At 41.7% G+C, this 23,126-nt stretch overlaps 1 protein-coding gene across 2 annotated transcripts in view; it reads left to right on the forward strand.

The window, feature by feature from the left end:
* The window catches only part of hook3 (hook microtubule-tethering protein 3), a 30,747-nt gene that overhangs the window by 243 nt on the left and 7,378 nt on the right, over window positions 1–23,126 (forward strand). Inside the window, exons 1-22 of one of the 2 annotated variants that reach the window (XM_058382825.1) lie at window positions 1–197; window positions 10,056–10,141; window positions 10,322–10,394; window positions 10,480–10,530; window positions 11,140–11,272; window positions 11,504–11,571; window positions 11,663–11,725; window positions 12,070–12,153; window positions 14,089–14,151; window positions 15,638–15,801; window positions 16,322–16,462; window positions 16,624–16,825; window positions 16,907–17,017; window positions 18,025–18,109; window positions 18,223–18,292; window positions 18,417–18,557; window positions 18,882–18,969; window positions 21,769–21,803; window positions 21,894–21,976; window positions 22,229–22,329; window positions 22,413–22,517; window positions 22,613–22,684. The exon at window positions 1–197 is cut by the window's left edge and continues 243 nt beyond it. In XM_058382825.1, the coding sequence (XP_058238808.1) occupies window positions 141–197; window positions 10,056–10,141; window positions 10,322–10,394; window positions 10,480–10,530; window positions 11,140–11,272; window positions 11,504–11,571; window positions 11,663–11,725; window positions 12,070–12,153; window positions 14,089–14,151; window positions 15,638–15,801; window positions 16,322–16,462; window positions 16,624–16,825; window positions 16,907–17,017; window positions 18,025–18,109; window positions 18,223–18,292; window positions 18,417–18,557; window positions 18,882–18,969; window positions 21,769–21,803; window positions 21,894–21,976; window positions 22,229–22,329; window positions 22,413–22,517; window positions 22,613–22,684 (2,076 nt within the window). In that variant the 5' untranslated portion in view covers window positions 1–140. The remainder of the gene's footprint in view (window positions 198–10,055; window positions 10,142–10,321; window positions 10,395–10,479; window positions 10,531–11,139; window positions 11,273–11,503; window positions 11,572–11,662; window positions 11,726–12,069; window positions 12,154–14,088; window positions 14,152–15,637; window positions 15,802–16,321; window positions 16,463–16,623; window positions 16,826–16,906; window positions 17,018–18,024; window positions 18,110–18,222; window positions 18,293–18,416; window positions 18,558–18,881; window positions 18,970–21,768; window positions 21,804–21,893; window positions 21,977–22,228; window positions 22,330–22,412; window positions 22,518–22,612; window positions 22,685–23,126) is intronic. The other variant, XM_058382824.1, reaches the window with a different exon arrangement.

A 23,126-nucleotide genomic window follows, 5' to 3' on the forward strand; every position in this document is an offset into this window, starting at 1 on the left:
TCGTGATATCTATTTTCCTCTAAGTCGATCAGACTGATTTTTTTTTGTCGGGGGACAGAAAACACGTCCTGTGTCTGTGTTGTGTTGATAAAGTAACAAGAGGATCGCGGTGTGGATTTAAAGAAAAGCGAGCTGCTGCGATGAGCAATTTGGACACGGTGGATCGAGTCGAGCTGTGTGAGAGTCTCCTAACATGGGTAAGAAATCAGTGCTGTGTGTGTGTGTGTGTGTGTGTGTGTGTGTGTGTTTAAACGCCACTAAAATCAGGTTGGAAAGTGGATGAGAAGCAACAAGAACAAAACACACTTAAAGGGAAAACTCCACCCTTCTACACATCAAACCTGAATCTTCAGGAAATTTCGTGTTGTCTTTGGAGATTGTAGTTTCCAGTCTGCAGGATTGTGTTGTGTATTCATTTCTGACACCAGACCTTGGAGGACGCCTGCCGTGATGACGTCACATGGCGACTTTTCACTCGAGAGCTTGTTTATTTGCTCAACATTCTCCAGAGGAGTTTCGACCACAAGTTCATGCGAAATCTGACATCAAGGTGGCGATTCGGCGTTTCCCAGGATGCATTGCAGCGCCCGGGTGCTTATAAACCAGCCCGTGAGCTCCCAGTGCATCTGGCTGTTAAAGGTCACGGGGTCAGCTCGGGTGGCAGTGTGGCGCCGATCCTGTCTGGTTGTTTTGGTCTGATGGGAGAAATACGAGTGTGCCAACTGGCCATGGGCTGTTACATCATCATAACCGAGGACGGAGACATGGTGCTGGAGTTCCCATCCGTGCCAGGTGAAGAGGAAACGACCGAGTCGGGCCTGTTACTGAATACTCGCCGCTGCCAAGTGGTGATTGAGCACCGGGAAGGGTACGAATGTGGACTGGCAAATGGGTCAGGACTCGCTGGTCCACATCATGAAGCTTTTCACACTGAACCCATAAATTGTCGTCTCTCTAAACCCTACTTTTACCCTCACACTTGTAATTTAGAAGACTCTAGAGTGCTGTTTTTTTACATTTCCCCGAAACGATGTGGTGTTAGAAAGCTACACCTAGATGCTGAACAGCATGTCAAGTGTTTTGTACGGCCCCAGAAACCCCCTGTGTACGTCTAGTTGCTGCATTTGAGGGGAAAATGAAGTCAAATGGTGACATAAAATACGCAGAGCGAAGATGAGACGGTTTATTTAAACAGTTCTGATCAGAAAAGTCTCTCGTCTTGGCATTGTGAGTCTCTCAGGAAGTCTTAAAACAGCCAAGGTGGATTTCCTAGGCGACCTTTATTCTCGCTGATCCGAGACATTATTTAAAGTGCTCGTGTGTGTGTCTATCCAATTGGTGTTTGTTGATGATGCGCAGAAGAAGAAAATAAGAAGAAGAGCAACGTCGGGTTATGTTAACGTCCGGTTTAATGATTAAACCCGGGTAAAGGCCGAGCAGTGTGAAACGTCAAACATGATAACCCAGGATTCTGTCCACAGTGACCCAGGAGAAATAGTTCTGATAAGACAATCATGCCTAGAGTGACGTGATCAGAGCAAGAGGCTCTGTTTCCGCCCCGGTAAACCGGGCTGGAATGGAGCAACAGGAAATTATCAACCCTATAATGTCTTGTAATTATAGTGAGAACAGTAATTTGGGCAGCAGTGAAACTTGTTGTCCAATTATATGAGCAACATATCGTGTCCAGCAAAAAAAAGGAAGACGTGACAAGAGAAGGACGAAGCCACCAGTCAAGAATATTAACCATAAGGCTTTTATATGTTGTTGTGGAATTCTGTCACGTGTGAGACACCTCTATTTTATTTTGTTTAATCTTATTTCATTCAATATCCGCAAAACATGTTAGTTTCTGATGCGTACGTAATCGCTTCTCTCTCTGAAGACAAACAAGAACGATTTGATCTGATTTAATCAGACGAATCCACATTAGACTCAGAATTTAGTGTGTGTGGAAACAAAAAAAATAGCGAAGCCCCGGACACGTCAGGCTGCAGATGAGAAGGAAGTGAAGTGAAGGGAAGCTATACGCTGGAATGAAGCGTCACTGCAGGAAGGCAAGTCCAAACACATAGATCTGTGAAAGAAAGTCAGACTGATGACACACACTCCTGCTGCTGACATGGCAGGGAAGGTCACAGCTGACTCCAGTGCCTCAGAGCCAGGGAGAGTCACATCATCAGCACTGACTCTAGAATGACGTCAATAACACGTGTGTGTGTTATGGGGTAATAACTGGGGGACCTTTGTGTTCAAACTGGTGTATAATCCACGTGTAGTTTGAGACTGATGTTCCGGCTGCTGGTTTATATTAAAGCACTCGTTTAAATACGTTATTGTTTCTATAGTAACAACAAACATAGGGACTGGACTAGTGGACACACCACAGCAAAAAAAATAACGTGTATTGTTTATGGTAACGTTTTAAGGAAGGAGTCTCCAGTGTCAGGACCGAGGTGAAGCTCCAAGTATTTTCCATCAAAGAACGTTATTTAATTTTTGTAAATAATTGGGTGCAATATTACTCTAAAATGTAGCTCATATTGTGCAGACAGAAGTTTTATTTATTTTATATTTTTATTCATTTATATTTATTTTTATTGTAGTTTTTTGTTGGTATTTTTATTAATTAATTTTTTTAATTCATTTTTGAAATTTTTATTTATTTATATTTATTTTTTTTTTGTTGGTATTTTTATTTATTTCTTGTTTAAGTTTTTGGGGGCTATTTTTATTTACTTACTTACTTACTTACTTACTTATCTAAGCAGGAAGTCAGATGCACAAAGTGATAGAACAGACTCGACACACCGGCTATTTAACGTTAAGCATTTCTTCAGCTTTTTTTTTTTCTCCACACGAAGAGAAAAACGAACACCGAAAATCACGTCCCTCGTTATTCGAGTTAATCTGATTAATAAGGAGAGCATTAATCACGTCTCTGAATCACGTGTCTCCGGCTGATCGATTTCTTTCTCATAAACTTCATGAAATGATGCGCAGTCTTACTTCCTGACAAACTCGCAAATCTGTTAAGTGTCTGATTTTTACACTGAATAGCTTGCTGTCGGAGCGACAGACTGACTCGGTGACCTCTCTTCTCGCTTGCGGCAGAGTCGTAATGTCGCTGACACTGACCGCTTTGTTCTGAGAAACAAAAAGAGGAAGTTTTGTTATGATCGGAGAGCTGCGGCCTGCTTCTCAAGCTGCTTCAGTAGGGATGTGGTAGCTCAGTGGTTAAGGTGTTGGACTGCTGATCACAAGGCTGTGAATCCCAGAACCACCAAAACTGCCTCTGCTGGGCCCTTGAGCAAGGCCCTTGGCCTTCAATTACTCAGGTGTATGAGATAAATGTAAGTCGCTCTGGATGAGTGCGTCTGTCAAACACTGTAAATGTAAATGCTTCAGTAGTAACAGACTTAAGGAGACGTTCATGGTAGGAGTCTCCAGTGATGGCGCCGTGTAACAGTCAGAGGTACAAAAATGTTAAAAAAAAAAATATATATATATATGTTATTATTATATTATATTATATTTTTAAATATATTGTATTTATTTATTATTGTTTTTTAATTTATTTTTATTAATTTTTTTTATTTTAAATTAGCTTGATTAGTTGAAATCGCAAGCACTGGATTCTTCTTTTTAAGATTGATTTATTATTTATTTATTTATTTATTTAAGAATTTTTTGATCTTTCATGAAGTTCTGATGATGTGGTCACTTTAAGAAGAACGCTTATCGATGACAGACGTAATGAAAAGTGACCTGCGATGGCGTGTAGATGTGTTGTAGCGAGTGTTAGACCGTATGTATCTCTTCAGTCGGTCCAGGCGTGGCGTCTCTGCGTTTCCTCTCACGCTCCTGTTCCAGGGAATCCCGACATTCCTCTCACTTCAGGCTTGTGATCCGACTCGAGCACGCCCGACTCGCGTGAAGACGTCTGGCTGCTGCTTTCGTTCTCCGGAAATAATGCGGCCAGCTCGCATTCCTCACATAGCCTCTCGGCGACATGCCAAAGCAGACCTGCTGATCTGAGCAGCTTACGCACCAGCTGTTTAAACAGATGTGATCCAGAAGGTCTAGATTTAAATGTCTGTAACGTTGTCATCGTAAACATCCGAACTTTCAGTAAATACCAGATTATTGTACAACAAACCAGCTCTAAACTCGAGCCAGATTTTCATTAGCATTATGGAATTAGCATTATTTTCATCAATTTCTTTTTAACTGTGATACTCGTGAATAAAGTTATTTCTTCTTGTTTTGTCTTTACCTCAGCTCACTCAGTTAGCGACAGTTTCCTTTACCTCAGCTCACTCAGTTAGCGACAGTTTTCTTTACCTCAGCTCACTTAGATAACATCAGTCTACTTTCCCTCAGCTTAGTCACTTAGCCTTCTTTAGCTAGTCTGACACACTCAGCATCAGTTGTCTTTACCTCAGCTCACCCACTTAGCAACAGTCTTCTTTACCTCGACTCACTCAGTTAGCGTCATTTATATTTTGTACCTCAGCTCACTCAGTTAGCGTTTTTTGAACTCAGTTCTTTTTACTTCAGCTCAATCAGTTAGGTCCTTTTTTACCTCAACCCTCTGTTAGCTCTTTTTTAAACTCAGCTCACTCATTTAGCATCATTTCTTTTCTACCTCACCTCACTCATTTAGCATCATTTCTTTTCTACCTCAGCTCACTCATTTAGCATCATTTCTTTTCTACCTCAGCTCACTCATTTAGCATCATTTCTTTTCTACCTCAGCTCACTCATTTAGCATCATTTCTGTTTTACCTCAGCACACTCATTTAGCATCATTTCTGTTTTACCTCAGCACACTCATTTAGCATCATTTCTGTTTTACCTCAGCACACTCATTTAGCATCATTTCTGTTTTACCTCAGCTCACTCACTTAGCATCATTTCTTTTCTACCTCAGCTCACTCATTTAGCATCATTTCTTTTCTACCTCAGCACACTCATTTAGCATCATTTCTGTTTTACCTCAGCACACTTATTTAGCATCATTTCTGTTTTACCTCAGCTCACTCACTTATCATTTCTTTTCTACCTCAGCTCACTCATTTAGCATCATTTCTTTTCTACCTCAGCACACTCATTTAGCATCATTTCTGTTTTACCTCAGCTCACTCATTTAGCATCATTTCTTTTCTACCTCAGCACACTCATTTAGCATCATTTCTGTTTTACCTCAGCTCACTCATTTAGCATCATTTCTGTTTTACCTCAGCTCACTCATTTAGCATCATTTCTGTTTTACCTCAGCACACTCATTTAGCATCATTTCTGTTTTACCTCAGCTCACTCACTTAGCATCATTTCTTTTTTTTACCTCGGCTCACTCAGTTAACGTCATTTTTCTTTTAGCAGTAAACTCATGAGTTTTAATAGCACATTTGTATAGTGTTTTTGCCTGAATTTCTTCAATCTGTTGTATTTCCAATTCTGTCGATGAAACAATTTTAAAATCGATAATAAATTCACGCATTCGGATGGTTTTGGAACACATTCCTTCCATTTTCGCTCTGCGTTTATACGAGTAGACAGCTGCAGTCTTCACTTCCCTGATCTTCTATTTCCTGACCCTGAGTGAAGGTCAGGGCTGGACACTTCCTCTGAAGGATCACTGACTTCACCATTCTTCTGTGGAGTTTTGATGAAGGTCCAGAGAATCCTCAGCAGCTCCACCTATTTATCAGTTGCAGGTGTCTGGACTTGTGTGGATTAGCGTTCTGACCAGAGGACTGTGATTGGAGCGGTCTGTGAAAGTAAATATATAATGGAGTGTGTGTCGTGGTTTGGTTTATTCTCAGCGGGCAGGTTGTGTGTGTAGCCAGAGTAGGATTTCATAACCAAGCATGTGAGGGCTAAAATTAAACTCTGACCAAAAGTCTCTGTGGTTCTTGTGTAAAACTGGACAGTGGGATGTTTCTGGATTCAAGTCATAATAAACTGTGGATCACATTAAAATGATGATATTTCCATTAATTATCTTGTATTTCAAAATATTATTGTGTGTGCTTGTTGATAATGTGTATTAACGTGTATTAGCACGTATTAACGTGTATTCGCATGTATTAACGTGTATTTGCATTTATTAACGTGTATTTGCATGTTTTAATTTGTTATTCGCATGTTTTAATTTGTTATTCGCATGTATTAACGTGTATTCGCATGTATTAACGTGTATTCGCATGTATTAACGTGTATTCGCATGTATTAACGCGTATTCGCATGTATTAACGTGTTATTCGCATATATTAACGTGTATTCGCATGTTTTAATTTGTTATTCGCATGTATTAACGTGTTATTCGCATGTATTAACGTGTTATTCGCATGTATTAACGTGTATTCGCATGTTTTAATTTGTTATTCGCATGTATTAACGCGTATTCGCATGTATTAACGCGTATTCGCATGTATTAACGCGTATTCGCATGTATTAACGTGTTATTCGCATATATTAACGTGTATTCGCATGTTTTAATTTGTTATTCGCATGTATTAACGTGTTATTCGCATATATTAACGTGTATTCGCATGTTTTAATTTGTTATTCGCATGTATTAACGCGTATTTGCATGTATTAACGTGTTATTCGCATATATTAACGTGTATTCGCATGTTTTAATTTGTTATTCGCATGTATTAACGTGTTATTCGCATATATTAACGTGTATTCGCATGTTTTAATTTGTTATTCGCATGTATTAACGCGTATTCGCATGTATTAACGTGTTATTCGCATATATTAACGTGTATTCGCATGTTTTAATTTGTTATTCGCATGTATTAACGTGTTATTCGCATGTATTAACGTGTTATTCGCATGTATTAACGTGTATTCGCATGTATTAACGTGTATTCGCATGTATTAACGTGTTATTCGCATGTATTAACGTGTATTCGCATGTATTAACATGTATTCGCATGTATTAACGTGTATTCGCATGTATTAACGTGTAATAATGTGTATTAACGTGTAATAATGTGTATTAATGTATATTAGCATGTATTAACATGTATTAACGTGTAATCATGCGTATTAACGTGCAATAATGTGTATTAATGTGTATTCGCATGTATTAACGTGTAATAATGTGTATTAATGTGTATTAACATGTATTAACTTGTAATCATGTGTATTAACCATACTAAATATCACAACCATAGGTTTGTGTGTGTTGCGATTGTGTCTTTGCTAGTGCATAGGAGACTTATGTTGTACATTGGGTTGTGAATGCTTATGAATGCAGCATTGACATGAGCTGGGTAAAAATGGAAGTGATTGGTCTATGAATGCTTATTAATACACCATATGGTTATAAATACTTGTTAATGCAGCATTGAGTTATAAATGCTTATTAATTTCACTATTGGATTATTAATGCACCACTGGGTTATGAATGCTTATTAATGCACCATTGAGAAGAAAATGCTTATTAATGCGCCATTGGTCTATGAATGCTTATTAAGGCACCACTGGTCTATAAATGCTTATTAATGCGTCACTGGATCGTTAGGTTATGAATGCTTATTAATGCACCATTGGGTTGTGAGTGCTTATTAGTGCATCACTGCATTATGAGTGCGTATTCATGCATCATTAGGTTATGAATGCTTATTAATGCATCATTAGGTTCTGAATGCATTATTAAGCATTATTTGTACTGTGAATTTTCCATAGAGTTATGAATGCTCATTTATGTTCCATTGGGTTATGTACGTCTGTTAATGCATCCATTTGGCTGTGGATGCTTATTAATGCAGCATTGACCTGTGACTGCTTATTAATGCATCATTTGGGCTGTAAATGCTTATTAATGTACCATTGGGTTATGAATGCTCATTAATGCACCATCGGTCTCTGAATGCTTTTTTACACACCATTCAGCTCCAAGTGCTTATTATCATGGTGTTGTGCTGCAAGTGCTTATTATCGGTCCTCTGAGTCGGGGAGCGCTGAGCAGTGTACCCATGGGGACACGGTTGTTTATTAACACACCACAGGGTTGCAAGTGCTTATTAATGCCTCATTGTTTTGCGAATGCTTCTCACTCACACACCATTCGCTTGTGAATGCTTAATGCACACCCGCTATTATGTTGTAAATATCTTTTAACACACCATTCAGTCGCTAGGTGCTTAGAATGCCATTCAGTGTTTCATTAAACCTGTGTGTGTGTGTGTGGGTGGCTCTGAGAACTTCTTGGCATTTCAGCCAAGGTCTGATGCTCCAGATCTTGAGGAAACTCTTGAGTCAGAACGTGAAGATGATGAAAATGCCACGAGAGTCATGAGCTTATTAGTCGTCTTTTTATAGGATTAATCCCCACGTACACGCAGGGGATTAGTGATGAAGAGCGATCAAGTGTTTATTAACTAGACACTTGAGACGAGTAACGAGCATAAAGGAGGAGAAGCATGAAGGTTAGGGGTAGTGTGAAGTGGCTCGGAAAAGTGAGGCGTTCTAGAAAAGTAGAGGTTTTGGGAAACTAGCTATTTTTGTAGCATGTGTATACAAAACTGTGTGTGTGTGTGAGAAAGAGAAAGAGAGACAGAGAGAAAGAGAAAGAGGCCTGCGGTTGACCTGAGTGACTGAGAGGAAACGGTGAGTGGGATTATTGAGGACGACGCTGACGTGTCGTGCTGCTCTGTTTACGGAAGCAGAGAGAGGAAGCATTGCTGCACAGATCTCATGATGCAGGAAGAGAACGAGAGAGAGAAAGTGAGAGAGAGACCAAGCAAGTGAGGGAGATTGAGTGAGAGAGAGAGCAAGTGAGGGGGAGAGAGAAAGAGAGAGGAGAGGGAGTGAGAGACAGGGAGACAGAGAGAGAGAGACAGAGCAAGTGAGGGAGATTGAGTGAGAGAGAGAGAGAAAGAAAGAGTGAGGGGGAGAGAGAGAGAGCAAGTGAGGGAGAGAAAGAGGGTTTGAGTGGGAGGGAGGGAGAGACAGATGGACAGAAATACAGGAACAAATAGCTACAGAGAGAGAGCAAGTGAGGGAGATTGAGTAAAAGAGAGTGAGAGAGGGAGCAAATGAGGGAGTGAGAGCAAGTGAGAGACGGGGAGACAGAGAGAGAGAGACACAGAGCAAGTGAGAGTGATTGAGTGAAAGAGTGAGAGAGAGAAAGAGAGAGCGAGAGCAAGTGAGAGAGAGAGAGAGAGAGGAGAGAGAGCAAGTGAGGGAGATGGGGAGTCTTTTAATCAACCAAACGTCTGCGTGGAATTATTTTGGTTTAATAAATCAATATTTGACCTGAAAAACAAGCAAAATATTAAAAATCAGTGGAAATTTTATTTTATTTTTTAAAGATTAAATTTTTTGACACCGTAGCAGCTACTTCCAGCTAGTTTGTAATTAAAAGATATTTAAAACAAACCAAAAAATATCTTATATAATGATGTTCTATCGTCATCTCACCCAGACCTCACAAACAAAATGTTATCGCAATGAAATTCTTAAACAATTATTATTTAACTATGACTGTTTTTAATAGACGATAATAACACTTCCAGGATATCCTTCAAGCCTTTCATGAACACTCCTTCACCCGGGGTGTGTTTCGTTACACTTTCCGCACTTTCCGGTTTCTCTGTAGTGTAGAGATGAGCTCAGGGTTGTGTTTATTTCTCTGTAATTAACTTCATGGGTGAAGAAACCAGACGTTTATATCTGTCTTTATTTAAAGATTCATGAATGCTCCACCACTTTAAATATAGCTTTAAATGGATAAAAATAACTATTTGTGTGGTGAAAACATGGCATCTCGGAAACACACACACACACACACACACACAAATACTTTTGAGACTATGTTTTCACATCATATAGCACCCTGTGTGTGTGTGTGTGTGTCCAAACGTTGTGTCCAAACATCAGTGACCAAATTCAACTGATAGATAGAGTGAAGGAACAATTCACACACACTTTTCCTTCTGAGACTATGTTTTCACATCATATAGCACCCTGAGTGTGTGTGTGTGTGTGTGTGTGTCCAAATATCAGTGACTAAATTTCCCTAATTTGTCCTTCAGATCCAGACGTTTGGTGTGGAAGCGCCGTGCAAAACAGTAGAAGATCTCACGAGTGGCGTGGTCATGGCTCAAGTGCTGCAGAAAATGTGAGACACACACACACACACACTACACACACACACACACATGGGGCATGACCTAACATGAATAGCTCACCCACGGTCTCTGCTGAGTGTGTTCTGTGTTCCAAAGCCAGCTGAAACACACACACACACACACACACACGGATGCTGAATGGTCTAAACTGTCTCTCCCCTCGTCCTCAGAGACGTGGTGTACTTCAGCGACAGCTGGATAAGCCGCATCAAGCCTGAAGTGGGTGATAACTGGAGGTTAAAGGTGAGGAACAGCTTCAGGGTTGTGTTTCATTCGAGGAAGATTAGTGCACACTTTATAATACTTTATTTATTTTCTTCTCTTTCAGATCAGCAACCTGAAGAAAATATTAAAAGGCATTTTGGATTATAACCATGAGGTAGGAAGATGTTCACTTTTTATTAAAAGGTTCCTACGAAGGGAGCTGCCCCCTGACTGGAACATGATCTGTCTCTCTCACTCTTTCTCTATTTCTCTCTATATGCATCTCTCTCTCTCTCTCTCTCTCTCTCTCTCTCTCACACACACACACACACACTTTCTATCTGTCTCCTCCTATTTCTCTCTCTACTGCTGTCTGACTCTCTTTCTCACTCTCTCTTTCTGCCTCTTTCTCTCACTCTCTTTTTCACTCTTTTACACACACACACACACTATCTCTCTCTCCTCTCTCTCTCTCTCTCTCTCTCTCTTTGCTTTTCTTTCTCACCCTGTTGATCCCTCTCTCCAACATCCAATGTTACATGTCTGTCTCACTCACACTCTCTCCATACCTCTCTTTCTCTCTTGGCCTTTCTCTCCCTGTTGAACCCTTTCTCCATTGTTACCTCTCTCTCTCTATGCATTTCTTTCTCTCCCTGTCGATCCCTCTCTCCAATATTACCTTTCTCTCTCTCTCTTTCACTCTGTCTGCTTTTCTTTCTCACCCTGTTGATCCCTCTCTCCAACATCCAATGTTACCTGTCTGTTTCTCTCTCTCTCTCTCCAGGTCCTGGGACAGCAGATTAATGACTTCACCCTGCCTGATGTCAATCTTATCGGGGAACACTCGGACGCAGCCGAGCTCGGCCGAATGCTGCAGCTCATCCTCGGCTGCGCCGTCAACTGTGAACAGAAGCAAGGTGTGTGTGTGTGTGTGTGTGTAGACTGTTCTTTCACTCTATCGATCAGTCGAGATGTACAGTATTGCATTGTAAAGTGTAAAGTTCTCTCGGTCAGCTCGTGGTCGATCCTGATCCCTGTAGCCACGCCCCATTTTCTAAAAGAAGTCGAACTCTTAAACATTTAAAGCAATTAAACCTTAACGATAAAACACGCTCTGCATTTAAACACGCTGTATTAACATCCTCTAGAGTACATCCAGACCATCATGATGATGGAGGAGTCCGTGCAGCATGTCGTCATGACGGCCATTCAGGAGGTAACATGAACAACAACCTCGATTCACACCAGTTCGGAGTTTATTAACCCCTGCGTGCTCATAATCCACGTTTTTTCCCTGTGTTTTGTAGCTTATGAGCAAAGAGACGCCGGTTTCAGCAGGAAACGACTCCTACGCTGACCTGGACAGACAGGTACATTTTGTTAATTATTTATTTATTCCGATTTTTTTCCTGTCTCACTCTTCCTCCTTCTAGCAAACTAGATTTTAGAAGTGCGTAGTATGTAGTCCATCAATTGGGAAGGTTAAATTGAGGGTAAATGAGTGCTTGGACCTCTTATTTATACTTCATGGTTAGATTTTGGTATTGTTCAGGGTCCAAGCATGAAAAACTCTATCAAGTATTCTAAATTTATTTCCAGAATGTTCCACTGAGTGTCTTTTGAATATGAAATTACTGTGTTATTGGTTTGTGCTTGGACCCCGGTGATCGCTGCTCATCGCTCGTCTGGTCGTTTATGTCGTTTGTGCTCTCAGCTGAAGAAGACGGTGGAGGAGCTGAACGATGCTCTGGCTTCTAAAGAAGAGATCGCTCAGCGCTGCCACGAGCTGGACATGCAGGTAAACCTCTCCGCTCAGTACCATCAGCTTGCTCATTACGTGTCGTTTTTCTTGGCTTTGCTTCTTAGATTTTTGACAGTGCTCAGCTCTATCTTGCTTTTTATTATTATTATTATTATTATTATTATTATTATTATTATTATTATATTGTGTTAACTTCATTATTTTTTTAATCTCTATCCACTGCTTTATCCAAAAATGGCTTCATCTCCCTCTAATAAGAGACAAATAATGTGAATCTGAAATGATTGACAGCTGTTTTGAACACTTCACTAGTAACTGACCACCTGGAAGCCCCGCCCACTTTATTGCCATTTCACATCAGTAAGCTTTAGTCCAGAATTTCCAGCTTGAAATTGCAGCGTCGCTCTCTGTCGAGCGGACTGAAGAACCGGTTAACCTAGGTTTGGCTTGCGAACATTCGATGATCGTTAGCATGTGGTTATTAGTGATACTGCGAGAGAGAGAGAGAGAGAGGGAGAGAGAAGAAAGAAAAAGAAAAACTTGGCACTTTTTTCAGCAGAAATAAAGAATAATATCTGAATGGTCATGACACTTCACAAAGGATCTGTTGGCCAGAACAGATTTTTAAATTTTTTTTATAACAATTTATTTATTTATTTATTTATTTATTTATTTATTTATTTATTAGTACAGTGTTGATGCCCATTGGTGCTCAAACTGCTGGAGTTTTTTAAAAATTTATTTAAATTTATTTTATTTTTATTTTTATAGTGGGTGGGATTTATTAGGCAGCAAGTGAACATTTTGTCCTCAAAGTTGATGTTAGAAGCAGGAAAAATGGACAAGTGTAAGGATTTGAGCGAGTTTGACGAAGGGCCAAATTGTGATGGCTAGACCACTGGATCAGAGCATCTCCAAAACTGCAGCTCTCGTGGGGTGTTCCCGGTCTGCAGTGGTCAGTATCTATCAAAAGTGTCAGTATCTATCAAAAGTGGTCCAAGGAAGGAACAGTGGTGAACCAGTGACAGGGTCATGGGCGGTCAAGGCTCATTGATGCACGTGGGGAGCGAAGACTGGCTCGTGTGATACGATCCAACAGACGAGCTACTGTTGCTCAGATTGCTGAAGAAGTTAAAGATGGTTCTGATAGAAAGGTGTCAGAATTCACAGTGCAGGACGGGTCAGGGCTGTTTTGGCAGCAAAAGGGGGAACAACACAATATCAGGCAGGTTGTTATAATGTTATGCCTGATCAATGTCTGTTACAAGACACGTGTGTTGTGAGATTGATTCTCAGCTTTTATTCAGTGATTTTAAAAATCCACACAAGCAACATGTTGAATGTTTGAAAACTGATAATGTTACACAGATCAGTCATGAGGAAGCAAGATAAAACTTGCTGAGATTAAAAGATTTCCATGGAAAGTGTCTGTATCTTCACTTAAACTCATTAGCAGCAGCAGTTGTCCTTCTCAAACACCTCGGGGGGGGGGACAGTAAAAAGACGTGATTTGTGAGAGGGTTGAGTTGTAGATGAAGTTCCTCAGTCATGATTCACTTCCATGCCGTGTTCACCTGCCCTAACCGGGTTTTCTGCCCTCTTCCAAGATAAACATTTTGTGGTAATCTCACACTACATTGCTTCATCTCCAGTGGATAAAGATTAGACCGAGGAATGTTGTAGCGTCACTTTCGGCTATCGAAGCCGCTGCGGCTTCTCTTGCTGATCATTTCAGATCTCCACCTTCACCCCAGACTTGCAGTAAACCCAAGAAGTGAGGATTTAGCGCAGCGCTTCTCGGAGCCGAGGTCGGTAAACCTCGAGCTCGGCGTCGCCTTTCTCAGCCGTCGGCCATGTTGTAGTAAAGTTTAGGAAATGTATTTCCACTATGTTTGTTTCTTTGTTCTTCTCTTCTTCTTTTTTTTTCTCTCCCTTCTCTTTTCTTTTCTGACCCTCTGCCTTGCTTTGAAGGCGTACCTCGTCCAAGAGGAGCGCGATAGACTGAGATTAGAGTTTATTGAACTAGAGGAGAGGGTAATGTTCCTCCCTTTATTTTTCCTCTCCTCCTGCTCTTATTCCACTCAGAGTTTGCTCCTTCGCTTCCTATAACATCCCTCAGTAGAGGCAAACTCTAACGTGTGTGTGTGTGTGTGTGTGTGCTCGAGTGCAGCTGCTTCCTAGTGCCACTAGTGTCACTTCACAAACTAAATCTCACCCTCACCTGTGTGCCAACGCCCCTGGGTTCCCATGGCAACAGTAGACTGCGCTTACCCACGAGTCTTTGCAGTGATCATGGGCATCACAGATTTACTTTTTTTAGTCCCATGAGCCTCGTTGTTTTAAAACTATTTCAAGGATCAGGGTTATATAATATTTAATGTGCTTTCCAGGGACTAATATTAAAGCTCATTGTTTTTTGTTTTTTTTATCAGTTTATTGTTCTATTTAATTGTTTGGATGTTATTTCCTGTTATCATTTATGTTATAAAAGCTTTAAAGAATCTGCACTGGCACTGGAGACTCCTTCCATAAACTGAACTGAACTGAACTAAACTGAACTGAACTAAACTAAACTAAACTAAACTAAACTAAACTAAACTAAACTAAACTAAACTAAACTAAACTAAATACAATAAATAAAATAAAATATAAAATAATTAAACTAAATAAAAAAAAAATAAATAAATAAAAAATTAATAAACAATTGTCTTATTACTGTTTTTTTGTTCTTCTTCTTGGTTTGTTTTATTAAATAAAACCACAAAAAACTGAATTATTAGGCTAATCAAGCATCAAGTCCCAATGAATGAGCTGTTAGTGAAGAAATAATTTAATAAATATTAATTTTGCTATTTTGTTCGAAATTGTGTATCATGTCAATATTTACATTTATATATTTTTGTATCTAAAGTTTTAAACTGCAAAAGTTTCATTTACACTCACAGATATAAGATACACAAATGTGGGTTTCTGATGTGTCCATGTTTCTGACCTGTGTCAGGCGTGTAAGTGGGTGGGGGTCCTTCTCCTCCCGTCTTCACCGTGTGGCGTGAAACCTCATTACATCAACGTTAATCTGCATGAAACCCTACTGACGTCTTCCTCTTCTTCTTCCCATGATTTTCTCCGACATTTTGTGCTTGCTTTTTGTTTGGACTTTTGCTTTTGTGTTTTAAACGATTAACCCTGAGAGCACTGATTGTTAGATGATAATGTGTTATATCTCTATGCAGGAATTTAAAAAATGGAGCTAGAATTAATACATATATACAGAAATATATACATCAATACATACATCAATATATACATAAATATATACTTAAACACACAAAGTCTTTAAAGTTTTGGATGCAGCCTTTAATTCTGTTTATTAGTGATAACTTCACTTTGCTAAGTGATTTTTAACATTCCTTTTCTTTTCTTTCTTATCTCTCTCACTGTTTCTCTCGCTCTGTCTCTCTGTCTTTCTTTCTCTCTCTCTCTCTCTCTCTCTCTCTCCCTCTCTCCTTCTCTCTCTCAGGTGGCAGCTCTACAGGAAGAGAAGAGCAGCCTGCTCGCCGAGAATCAGGTCCTGATGGAGCGTCTCAACCAGTCCGACTCCATCGAGGACCTGAACAGCCCGGCCGGGAGGCGGCACCTCCAGCTACAAGCACAGCTGGAGCAGCTGCAGGAGGAGACGTTTAGGTGAGAGACCTAGAGACACTCCTGAGACATGCAAAATGAGTTGTTTCTATGGAAACGCACAGAGATAGCTTGAATGTCGCTCGACAAGGCCGTGTTACACAGAACCACCTCTGCTTCACATCTGTCCTACACATTGATTGATTTCTGGCAAACTCCACACACACACACACACACACTAACACTAGCTAATACGGCTTCTTGCGACAGGATGAGCGAGTCGGATCTCTCTCACCTGTGCTGGGAGTGTCATGCTCTGCCCTTCCCGCTGACTCCAGAGGGCCTCAGCCCCATACAGGCCCTGCCCCAGTGGAGGTAACTACAACTAGGGCGCAGAGGGCGCACAGGGCATAGACACCCACCCTCTCACTGGGGCATGTCACGGGCTCGGGGGATGATGATGGAGGTCACGGTCATCTGGTTTTTTGCACTTGGGTCACCACGGGTGCTCAGATATATGGGTGTATACAATGGACACTTTTAGTTGTATTGTCTTATGATAATGTGTGTGTGTGTGTATCAGGTTGGAGGCGGCTAAAGACGACTACCGTATCCGTTGCGAGGAGCTAGAGAAGGAGCTCCTAGAGGTCAAAGGTCAAAACGAGGAGCTGACGTCTCTGGCTGACGAAGCTCAGTCACTCAAAGACGAAATGGACGTCCTGAGGTGAGACACAGGCCTGGATCCTGAGGACATGAGTCACTATCCTTCAGCTGTCTGTCTTTTTACCTGTCTTTCTCTCTGTAACCCCACTCTCTCTTTCTCTCTCTGTGCTTTCACTTCCAGTCTCTCTCATCATTGTGCGTTTTGTCTCTCTCGTCCCGCAGACACTCGTCCGATAAGGTGGCGAAGTTGGAGGCGCAGGTGGAGTCGTATAAGAAGAAGCTGGAGGATCTGGGGGATCTGCGCAGGCAGGTGAAGCTGCTGGAGGAGAAGAACACCAGCTACATGCAGAACACCGTCAGCCTGGAGGAGGAGCTACGCAAAGCTAACACCGCCCGAGCTCAGCTGGAGACCTACAAGAGACAGGTCACACACAAACACACACACACACCACATTTATTAAATTATCCTCATATCTCTGGAGTTAACGATGCCTGGGTTCTGTAGGTGGTCGAGCTCCAGAACCGTCTGTCTGAAGAATCCAAGAAAGCCGACAAGATGGAGTTCGAGAGCAAGCGACTGAAGGAGAAGGTGGATTCGCTTCAGAAGGAGAAAGACGTAAGGATGAATCATCTCTCCGAGCCTGTAGAATATTAATATCACGGATAAGCAGATTAATCACCAGCCAGAGCTATGTCTGAGAACTGGGTGGTTGGGGGGGCGGTATAGTAGCTTAGGCTCAGGAGGGTCAGCTCACCGCAGGTCAGAAACACACTAAACACATTAGTGTGTGTGTGTCATGATAAGTAGTAGTAGCTTAGTGGTTAAAGTGTTGGACTACTGATCAGAAGGTTGTGCGTTCGAATCCCATGTCCGCCAAAGCTGGGCCCCTTGAGCAAGGCCCTGAGATCAATTGTTATTCGCTCTGGATAAGATCGTCTTCGCCAAATGCTAGAAATGTAAATATTTTTAGACGACATTACCCTGAGCTCACCCTAGGCAGTGGACACTACAGTTGTGCTAGATTCCTGCAGCCTCGAATAGATAATAAATGCCTCTGTAGTGAGTCAGGAAGCACCTGCAGAGATGAGCTGATTACACACCGATTCCATCGGAACACGCCGGGAGACAGACGAGCGCTCCGGGAATGAACAGCAGATGTGTTTTCCTTTCGTTTCTTTTTGTTTTGCTTTTTCTGTCCTGCTGAGCCTCTTCCTGTATTATTATCTCTCTCTCACACACACACACACTCACACACACACACACTTTTACTCTTCTGGTGTTTGCGTTTGTTTTGTTTTGTTTTTTTTCCCACTCATCCTTTATTTACTCTTTGAGCCACTGTGTCTGTTCATGTTCAAGTTAAAAAAAGAGAGAACATTAGAGAACAGGATGTCATCAGAGAACGGGAAAAAAAGAGAAATGTAGAGAGAAAATCGTTATTTCCAAATGAAGTCATGCTGTTTTTGCATACTAGAACCTGATTGGCTGTTGCATGTTATGATGTAATAACTCTCATATCAGATGTTTAATACATGTACACTTTTGCAGACTGACAGTATAATGTAAACAGGATGATGGTAGTGTGTGTGTGATATATATTTTGTGTGTGTGTGTGTGTGCAGCGGATGAGGACGGAGCGCGACTCTCTGAAGGAGACGATTGAGGAGCTGCGGTGTGTTCAGGCTCAGGAGGGTCAGCTCACCTCAGGTCAGAAACAGCTCACGCTGTAATACACATTACACTGAAGGTGGAGTTAAACAAGAGGAGTGTGTGTGTTTGCTGTGTTTAATGTGTGTGTGTGTGTGTGTGTGTGTGAGTAGGTTTGGTACCACTGGGCAGCAGCGAGGCCTCGGACTCACTTGCGGCAGAAATCGTGACCCCAGAGATCAGGTATGTTCAATTGTACTGATTCCAGAAACACACACACACACACACACTCACTGAATACACACGTCTTACTATAGCCGTGTGTGTGTTTGTGTGTGTTTGTGTGTGTGTATGTGTGTGTGTGTAGGGAGCGGTTGATCCGTCTGCAGCACGAGAACAAGATGCTGAAGCTGAATCAGGAAGGATCAGACAACGAGCAGATCGCTCTCCTCAAGAGTCTGCTGGAGGACGCAAACGCCAGGAAGAACGAGCTGGAGACGGAGAACAGGTCTCTCTCTTCTTCTCTCTCTCCCTCTCCTTTTCTCTCCCCCCCCTTGCCCCCTCTCCCTCTCTCTCCTTCTCTCTGTCTCTCTCTCTCTCTCGCTCCTTCTCTCTCTCTCCCTCCCCCTGCCCTCTCTTTTTCTTGCCCCCTCTGCCTCTCTCTCTCCCTCTCTCTCCCTCTCTCTCCTTCTCCCTCCCACCCTCTCTCTCTTGTCCCCTCTCCCTCCCTCCCACCCTCTCTTCCTCTTGCCCCCCTCTCAAGAAGCTGCTCTATTCTGTACAATATATACAATATCTGATATCTCTCTCTCTCTCTCTCCCCCTCTCTCAGGCTGGTGAATCAGAGGCTCATGGCAGGTCAGAGTCAGGTGGAGGAGCTGCAGAAGAGTTTACAGGAGCAGGGTTCGAAAGCAGACGATGTGAGTAACACTCCTGTCGTTTCACGCTGCTCACCATTCCACCGAGCGTCCTGCTGTTGTCCTGCGAGTACGTCCACTCCGGAGCGCTTTCAGCTGCTTCTCTACGACGTGACGGACGTCACATCGCTCAGAAAAGCTCTTCATCTTCACCTTCACCATCACGCTATCAGACATTAAGCTGAATTATGCTCACTACATCGAGTTTAATCTAATGAACAGTATGATAGCCTGATATACAAACCAGCTACAGACCAGGAGACTCCAGAACGTGTCCATAATCACGTGCACACGTGTGTATAGACGTTATAGATCTTGCAGGAATATTATTTGATTGCGACATCATCACATGGCTGTAAAACTGAAGGGAATCTGTTTCAGTGCTTATATCAGGGATAAAGAAATAATGCATCAGTGATAAATGTTATATTCTGTTATTTCTGGGCTTTAAACGTAAACAGTGACATCATATAATCCTCAGCTGAGTTAGTGAAGGTGTTTCAGGTGCTCATGTTCATAATGTTTAAGGGGTTAAAGTTCATCTGTCGCTCCATTCCTCCTTTAATTTGGTTCTCTCCTGACTTCATCCGTTCCACACCCTCTCTCTCTCTCTCTCTCTCTCTCTCTCTCTCTCTCTCTCTCTGTCTTCCTCTCTTCCTCCTTCTCTCTCTCTCTTCCTTTTCCCTCTATCTTTCTCTTCCATTTTCACCCTCTCTCTCTCACCCCGTCTCTCTCTGTCCCTCTGTATCCACCCCCCCTCTCTCACTACCCCCCTCCCTCTCTTCCCCTCCTCTCTCTCTTCCTTTTCCCTCTTTCTTTCTCTCCCTCTCTCCCCCTCTCTTCCTCCTTTCTCTCTCTTCCTTTTCCTTTTCCCTTTCTCTCTCTTCCTCCCTCTATCTTTCTCTTCCATTTTCACCCCCCTCTCTCACCCTGTCTCTCTCTGTCTCTCACTATTCCTCCCTCCCTCTCTCTGTCTCTCTCTCTCTCTCACTACCCCCTCTCCCTCTCTTCCCCCTTCTCTCTCTCTTCCTTTTCCCTCTTTCTCTCTCTCCCTCTCTCCCCCTCTCTTCCTCCTTTTCTCTCTCTTCCTCTTCCTTTTCCCTTTTCCGCTCTCTCCCTCTCTGTCTCTCACACACCCTGTCTCTCTCTCTAACTCCTTCTCTCTCTTTCTATCCCTCTCTTCCTCCTTTGCTATCTCTCTGCCACTTCCCTCTTCCTCTCTCTCCCTCTCTCTCACTCCCTCTATCTTTCTCTTCCATTTTCACCCTCTCTGTCTCACCCCGTGTCTCTCTGTCCCTCTATTCCTCCCTCTCTTCCTCTCTCTCTCTCTCTCTCTCTCTCATTGCGGACAGGCCTGTCTGAACTTGAGTCCTCTTTTCTCTCTCTCACCCTCACTCCTTCCTCAGGCGATTGTAAGTACAGCATGTCGTCACTTTGCTGCTCTCTTTCTCTGTCTCTTGCTTGGCGTTGCAGTGAGCATGCTGATGCTGAGACAGTCCCATAAGAGCAGCTGCATGACGAGTCTTTACCGCTTCTTATCTACTCGCATTAAACAAAATAAGATAAAGAAATTAGCTTGTGAGAAAAGAGAGGGACAGACAGACAGACAGAGAGAGAGAGAGATGGGAATCCATTCCACAGATCAATTCATGACCACTTGACCAGCTGCCCACTCATTAGCTAACTAACGCTAATGAGGTCTGTAATGCTAATGAGTAAAGACACGGTTATGTGACAGCTTTTTCTCCAGCTTCTGCACAAGATCCAGAGAAATCGAAAAACCCAATAGATTTGGAAAAGAAAGCAAATGAGTTGCAGTATCAGCTTTCCTTTCCTTTCCTTTTTTTTTTACATTCACTTGGCAGGGTTTTATGCTCCGTCGCTCTCGGGACACATGGCCACAGTCGATGAGGCGGATTGAGGAGTCAATCCAAAGCTGCTGCTGAAAATGAAGTGAAAATGTCCACGGGAACGAGAATGCGCTCTGTGCTGCCCCCTGGTGGACAATACGCTTATTAGATTCAGATTCAAGTAGCTTTATTTACGTCCCTCTAGGGTTTCGGGATTTTGTCGATTGTAGAAATTAACGTAAAATGATATTAAATAAAAATAATAAATAAATAATTAAATAAATTGACCCAGGAATAAACACAGATTTGATCTGAGACACGCCGTGTGACGTCATCACAACACTATCTATTAGGATTATAACTACAGTATTATAAATACCTGTCGTTTAAATAAATCGTATCGCTTCTGGTTCGCATATTCGCAGTACAGGTCGTGTTTCCTGTACAGATTGTGTATTGACGACTATACTAATATATATATATATATATATAATATATATGTATATATATATATATATATATATATATATATATATAAATATATATATATATATATAATATATATATAATATATATACGTATATCACAAAAAAATCTCTGGAAATTCTAAAGGGACTATAAAGCCTTTACGTCACCAAAGCACCAGTAACATTCAATGAAATGTTACCAGACACACATTTGCACACCGAAAAAAGTTGACAAAATAATAGCAATAAGCACGTAAAGGCAAAACAAAGAAGTATACACTGATGTATTGTGTTATTATTGAGCACTTCATGCATGTTTACACTGCTTACTCTTTAGACAGGACTTGTAATTGAATACATCAGCCGCATGTATTTATTCTGTATACACGCTACTTTGTGGTAATGTGCTTCATCTCCACTAGAGGGAGCTGTTCAGTTCTAAAAACAGTGACCTGTGTCTAAACGTGCGCTTCTGTCTCTTGCAGTCGGTTCTACTGAAGCGGAAGTGCGAGGAACATTTGTAAGTGGCACGTTTTTTTCTCTCTCTTTTTTTTTTTTTTTTGGCTAAAGATTTTACCTTTTCATCATCTTGTTTTTCTTCGTGATTTAGAGAGAAATTGAGAGACGCCACCAACGAGCTGCAGAAAAAGAGCGCCATCATCGAGGACCTGGAGCCCAAATATAACACCAGTGGTGAGTCCTGAGTTCAGTGTAAAACAAAAACCTCACACAAAAGTCAAATTGAACAAATATTCTTGTATTGGGATTATGAGGCTCATTTTTTACTCATTACAATTAAGCTTAAATGCTTGTGAAAAAGTCTAATAATAAGGTTTATGATGGAAGAAAAACTCAGAGATGACACGGTTGTCATAAAATTCTTATAAAATGTCTCATCCACTTAAAACATTCCTCCAGATGCCTTACATCATGTTCTGATTTCAGCTCAGAGGATCGAGGAACTGGAGGAGGCTCTGAAGAAGAAGGACGACGAGATGAAGCAGATGGAAGAGAGATATAAGAAATATCTGGAGAAAGCGAAGAGTGTAAGACAAGCCGTCTGGAGTGTAGACTGTATGAGGTTTCTGAAAAGTGTGTGTGTGTCTAATGTGCTGTGTGTGGGTTTCAGGTCATTCGGACCCTGGACCCTAAACAGAACCAGGGTTCAGCTCCTGAGGTTCAGGCCCTGAAGAACCAGCTACAGGAGAAGGAGAGGATGCTGCACTCACTGGAGGTACACACACACACACACACAGAGTCTCTCACAACTGCTATAGTGTCCACAGTGTTTGACAGAGGTGTGTGTGTGTGTGTGTGGTTTGTTTACAGAAAGAGTACGATAAGGCGAAGTCTCAGCGAGATCATGAGGAGAAACTGATCGTATCTGCCTGGTACAACATGGTGAGTGTGTGAAGCTTGACCATCACAGCCATGTCGGATTCTCAAATCTGATTGGTCAGAAGGTGATAGGAGAGGTTGTGTATATACACGCTTACAAATATACGTATATATGTCACTGGTAACAAAAATATAGTTGACTGTTTATTGAATCTTCCTCTTGAGTGTGTAGTAAGTAAACGGAGTAGTATATAAGGTTGTAATTGCGTTAACGTCCTTTAGAGGGCAGCGTTGTGCTACGGACCAGCTTCTAGCGTTCTCACGATACACGAAACCTCAGGAGTGTTTTTATGTGTGTAATAAACCAGAAAATCCATAATCCACCATCTTTTACTTCATGGTTGAAGATTCCTCTTGTCATGCTACAATTTGACAACGAAACAACAAGACAAAATACTTTAATGGGCTCTGCAGTAGAAGTTGCGAAGAAGTAAAGTGAAAGATT

This window comes from Hemibagrus wyckioides, linkage group LG28 (assembly GCF_019097595.1).
Source record: "Hemibagrus wyckioides isolate EC202008001 linkage group LG28, SWU_Hwy_1.0, whole genome shotgun sequence".
Classification (NCBI taxonomy): domain Eukaryota; kingdom Metazoa; phylum Chordata; class Actinopteri; order Siluriformes; family Bagridae; genus Hemibagrus; species Hemibagrus wyckioides.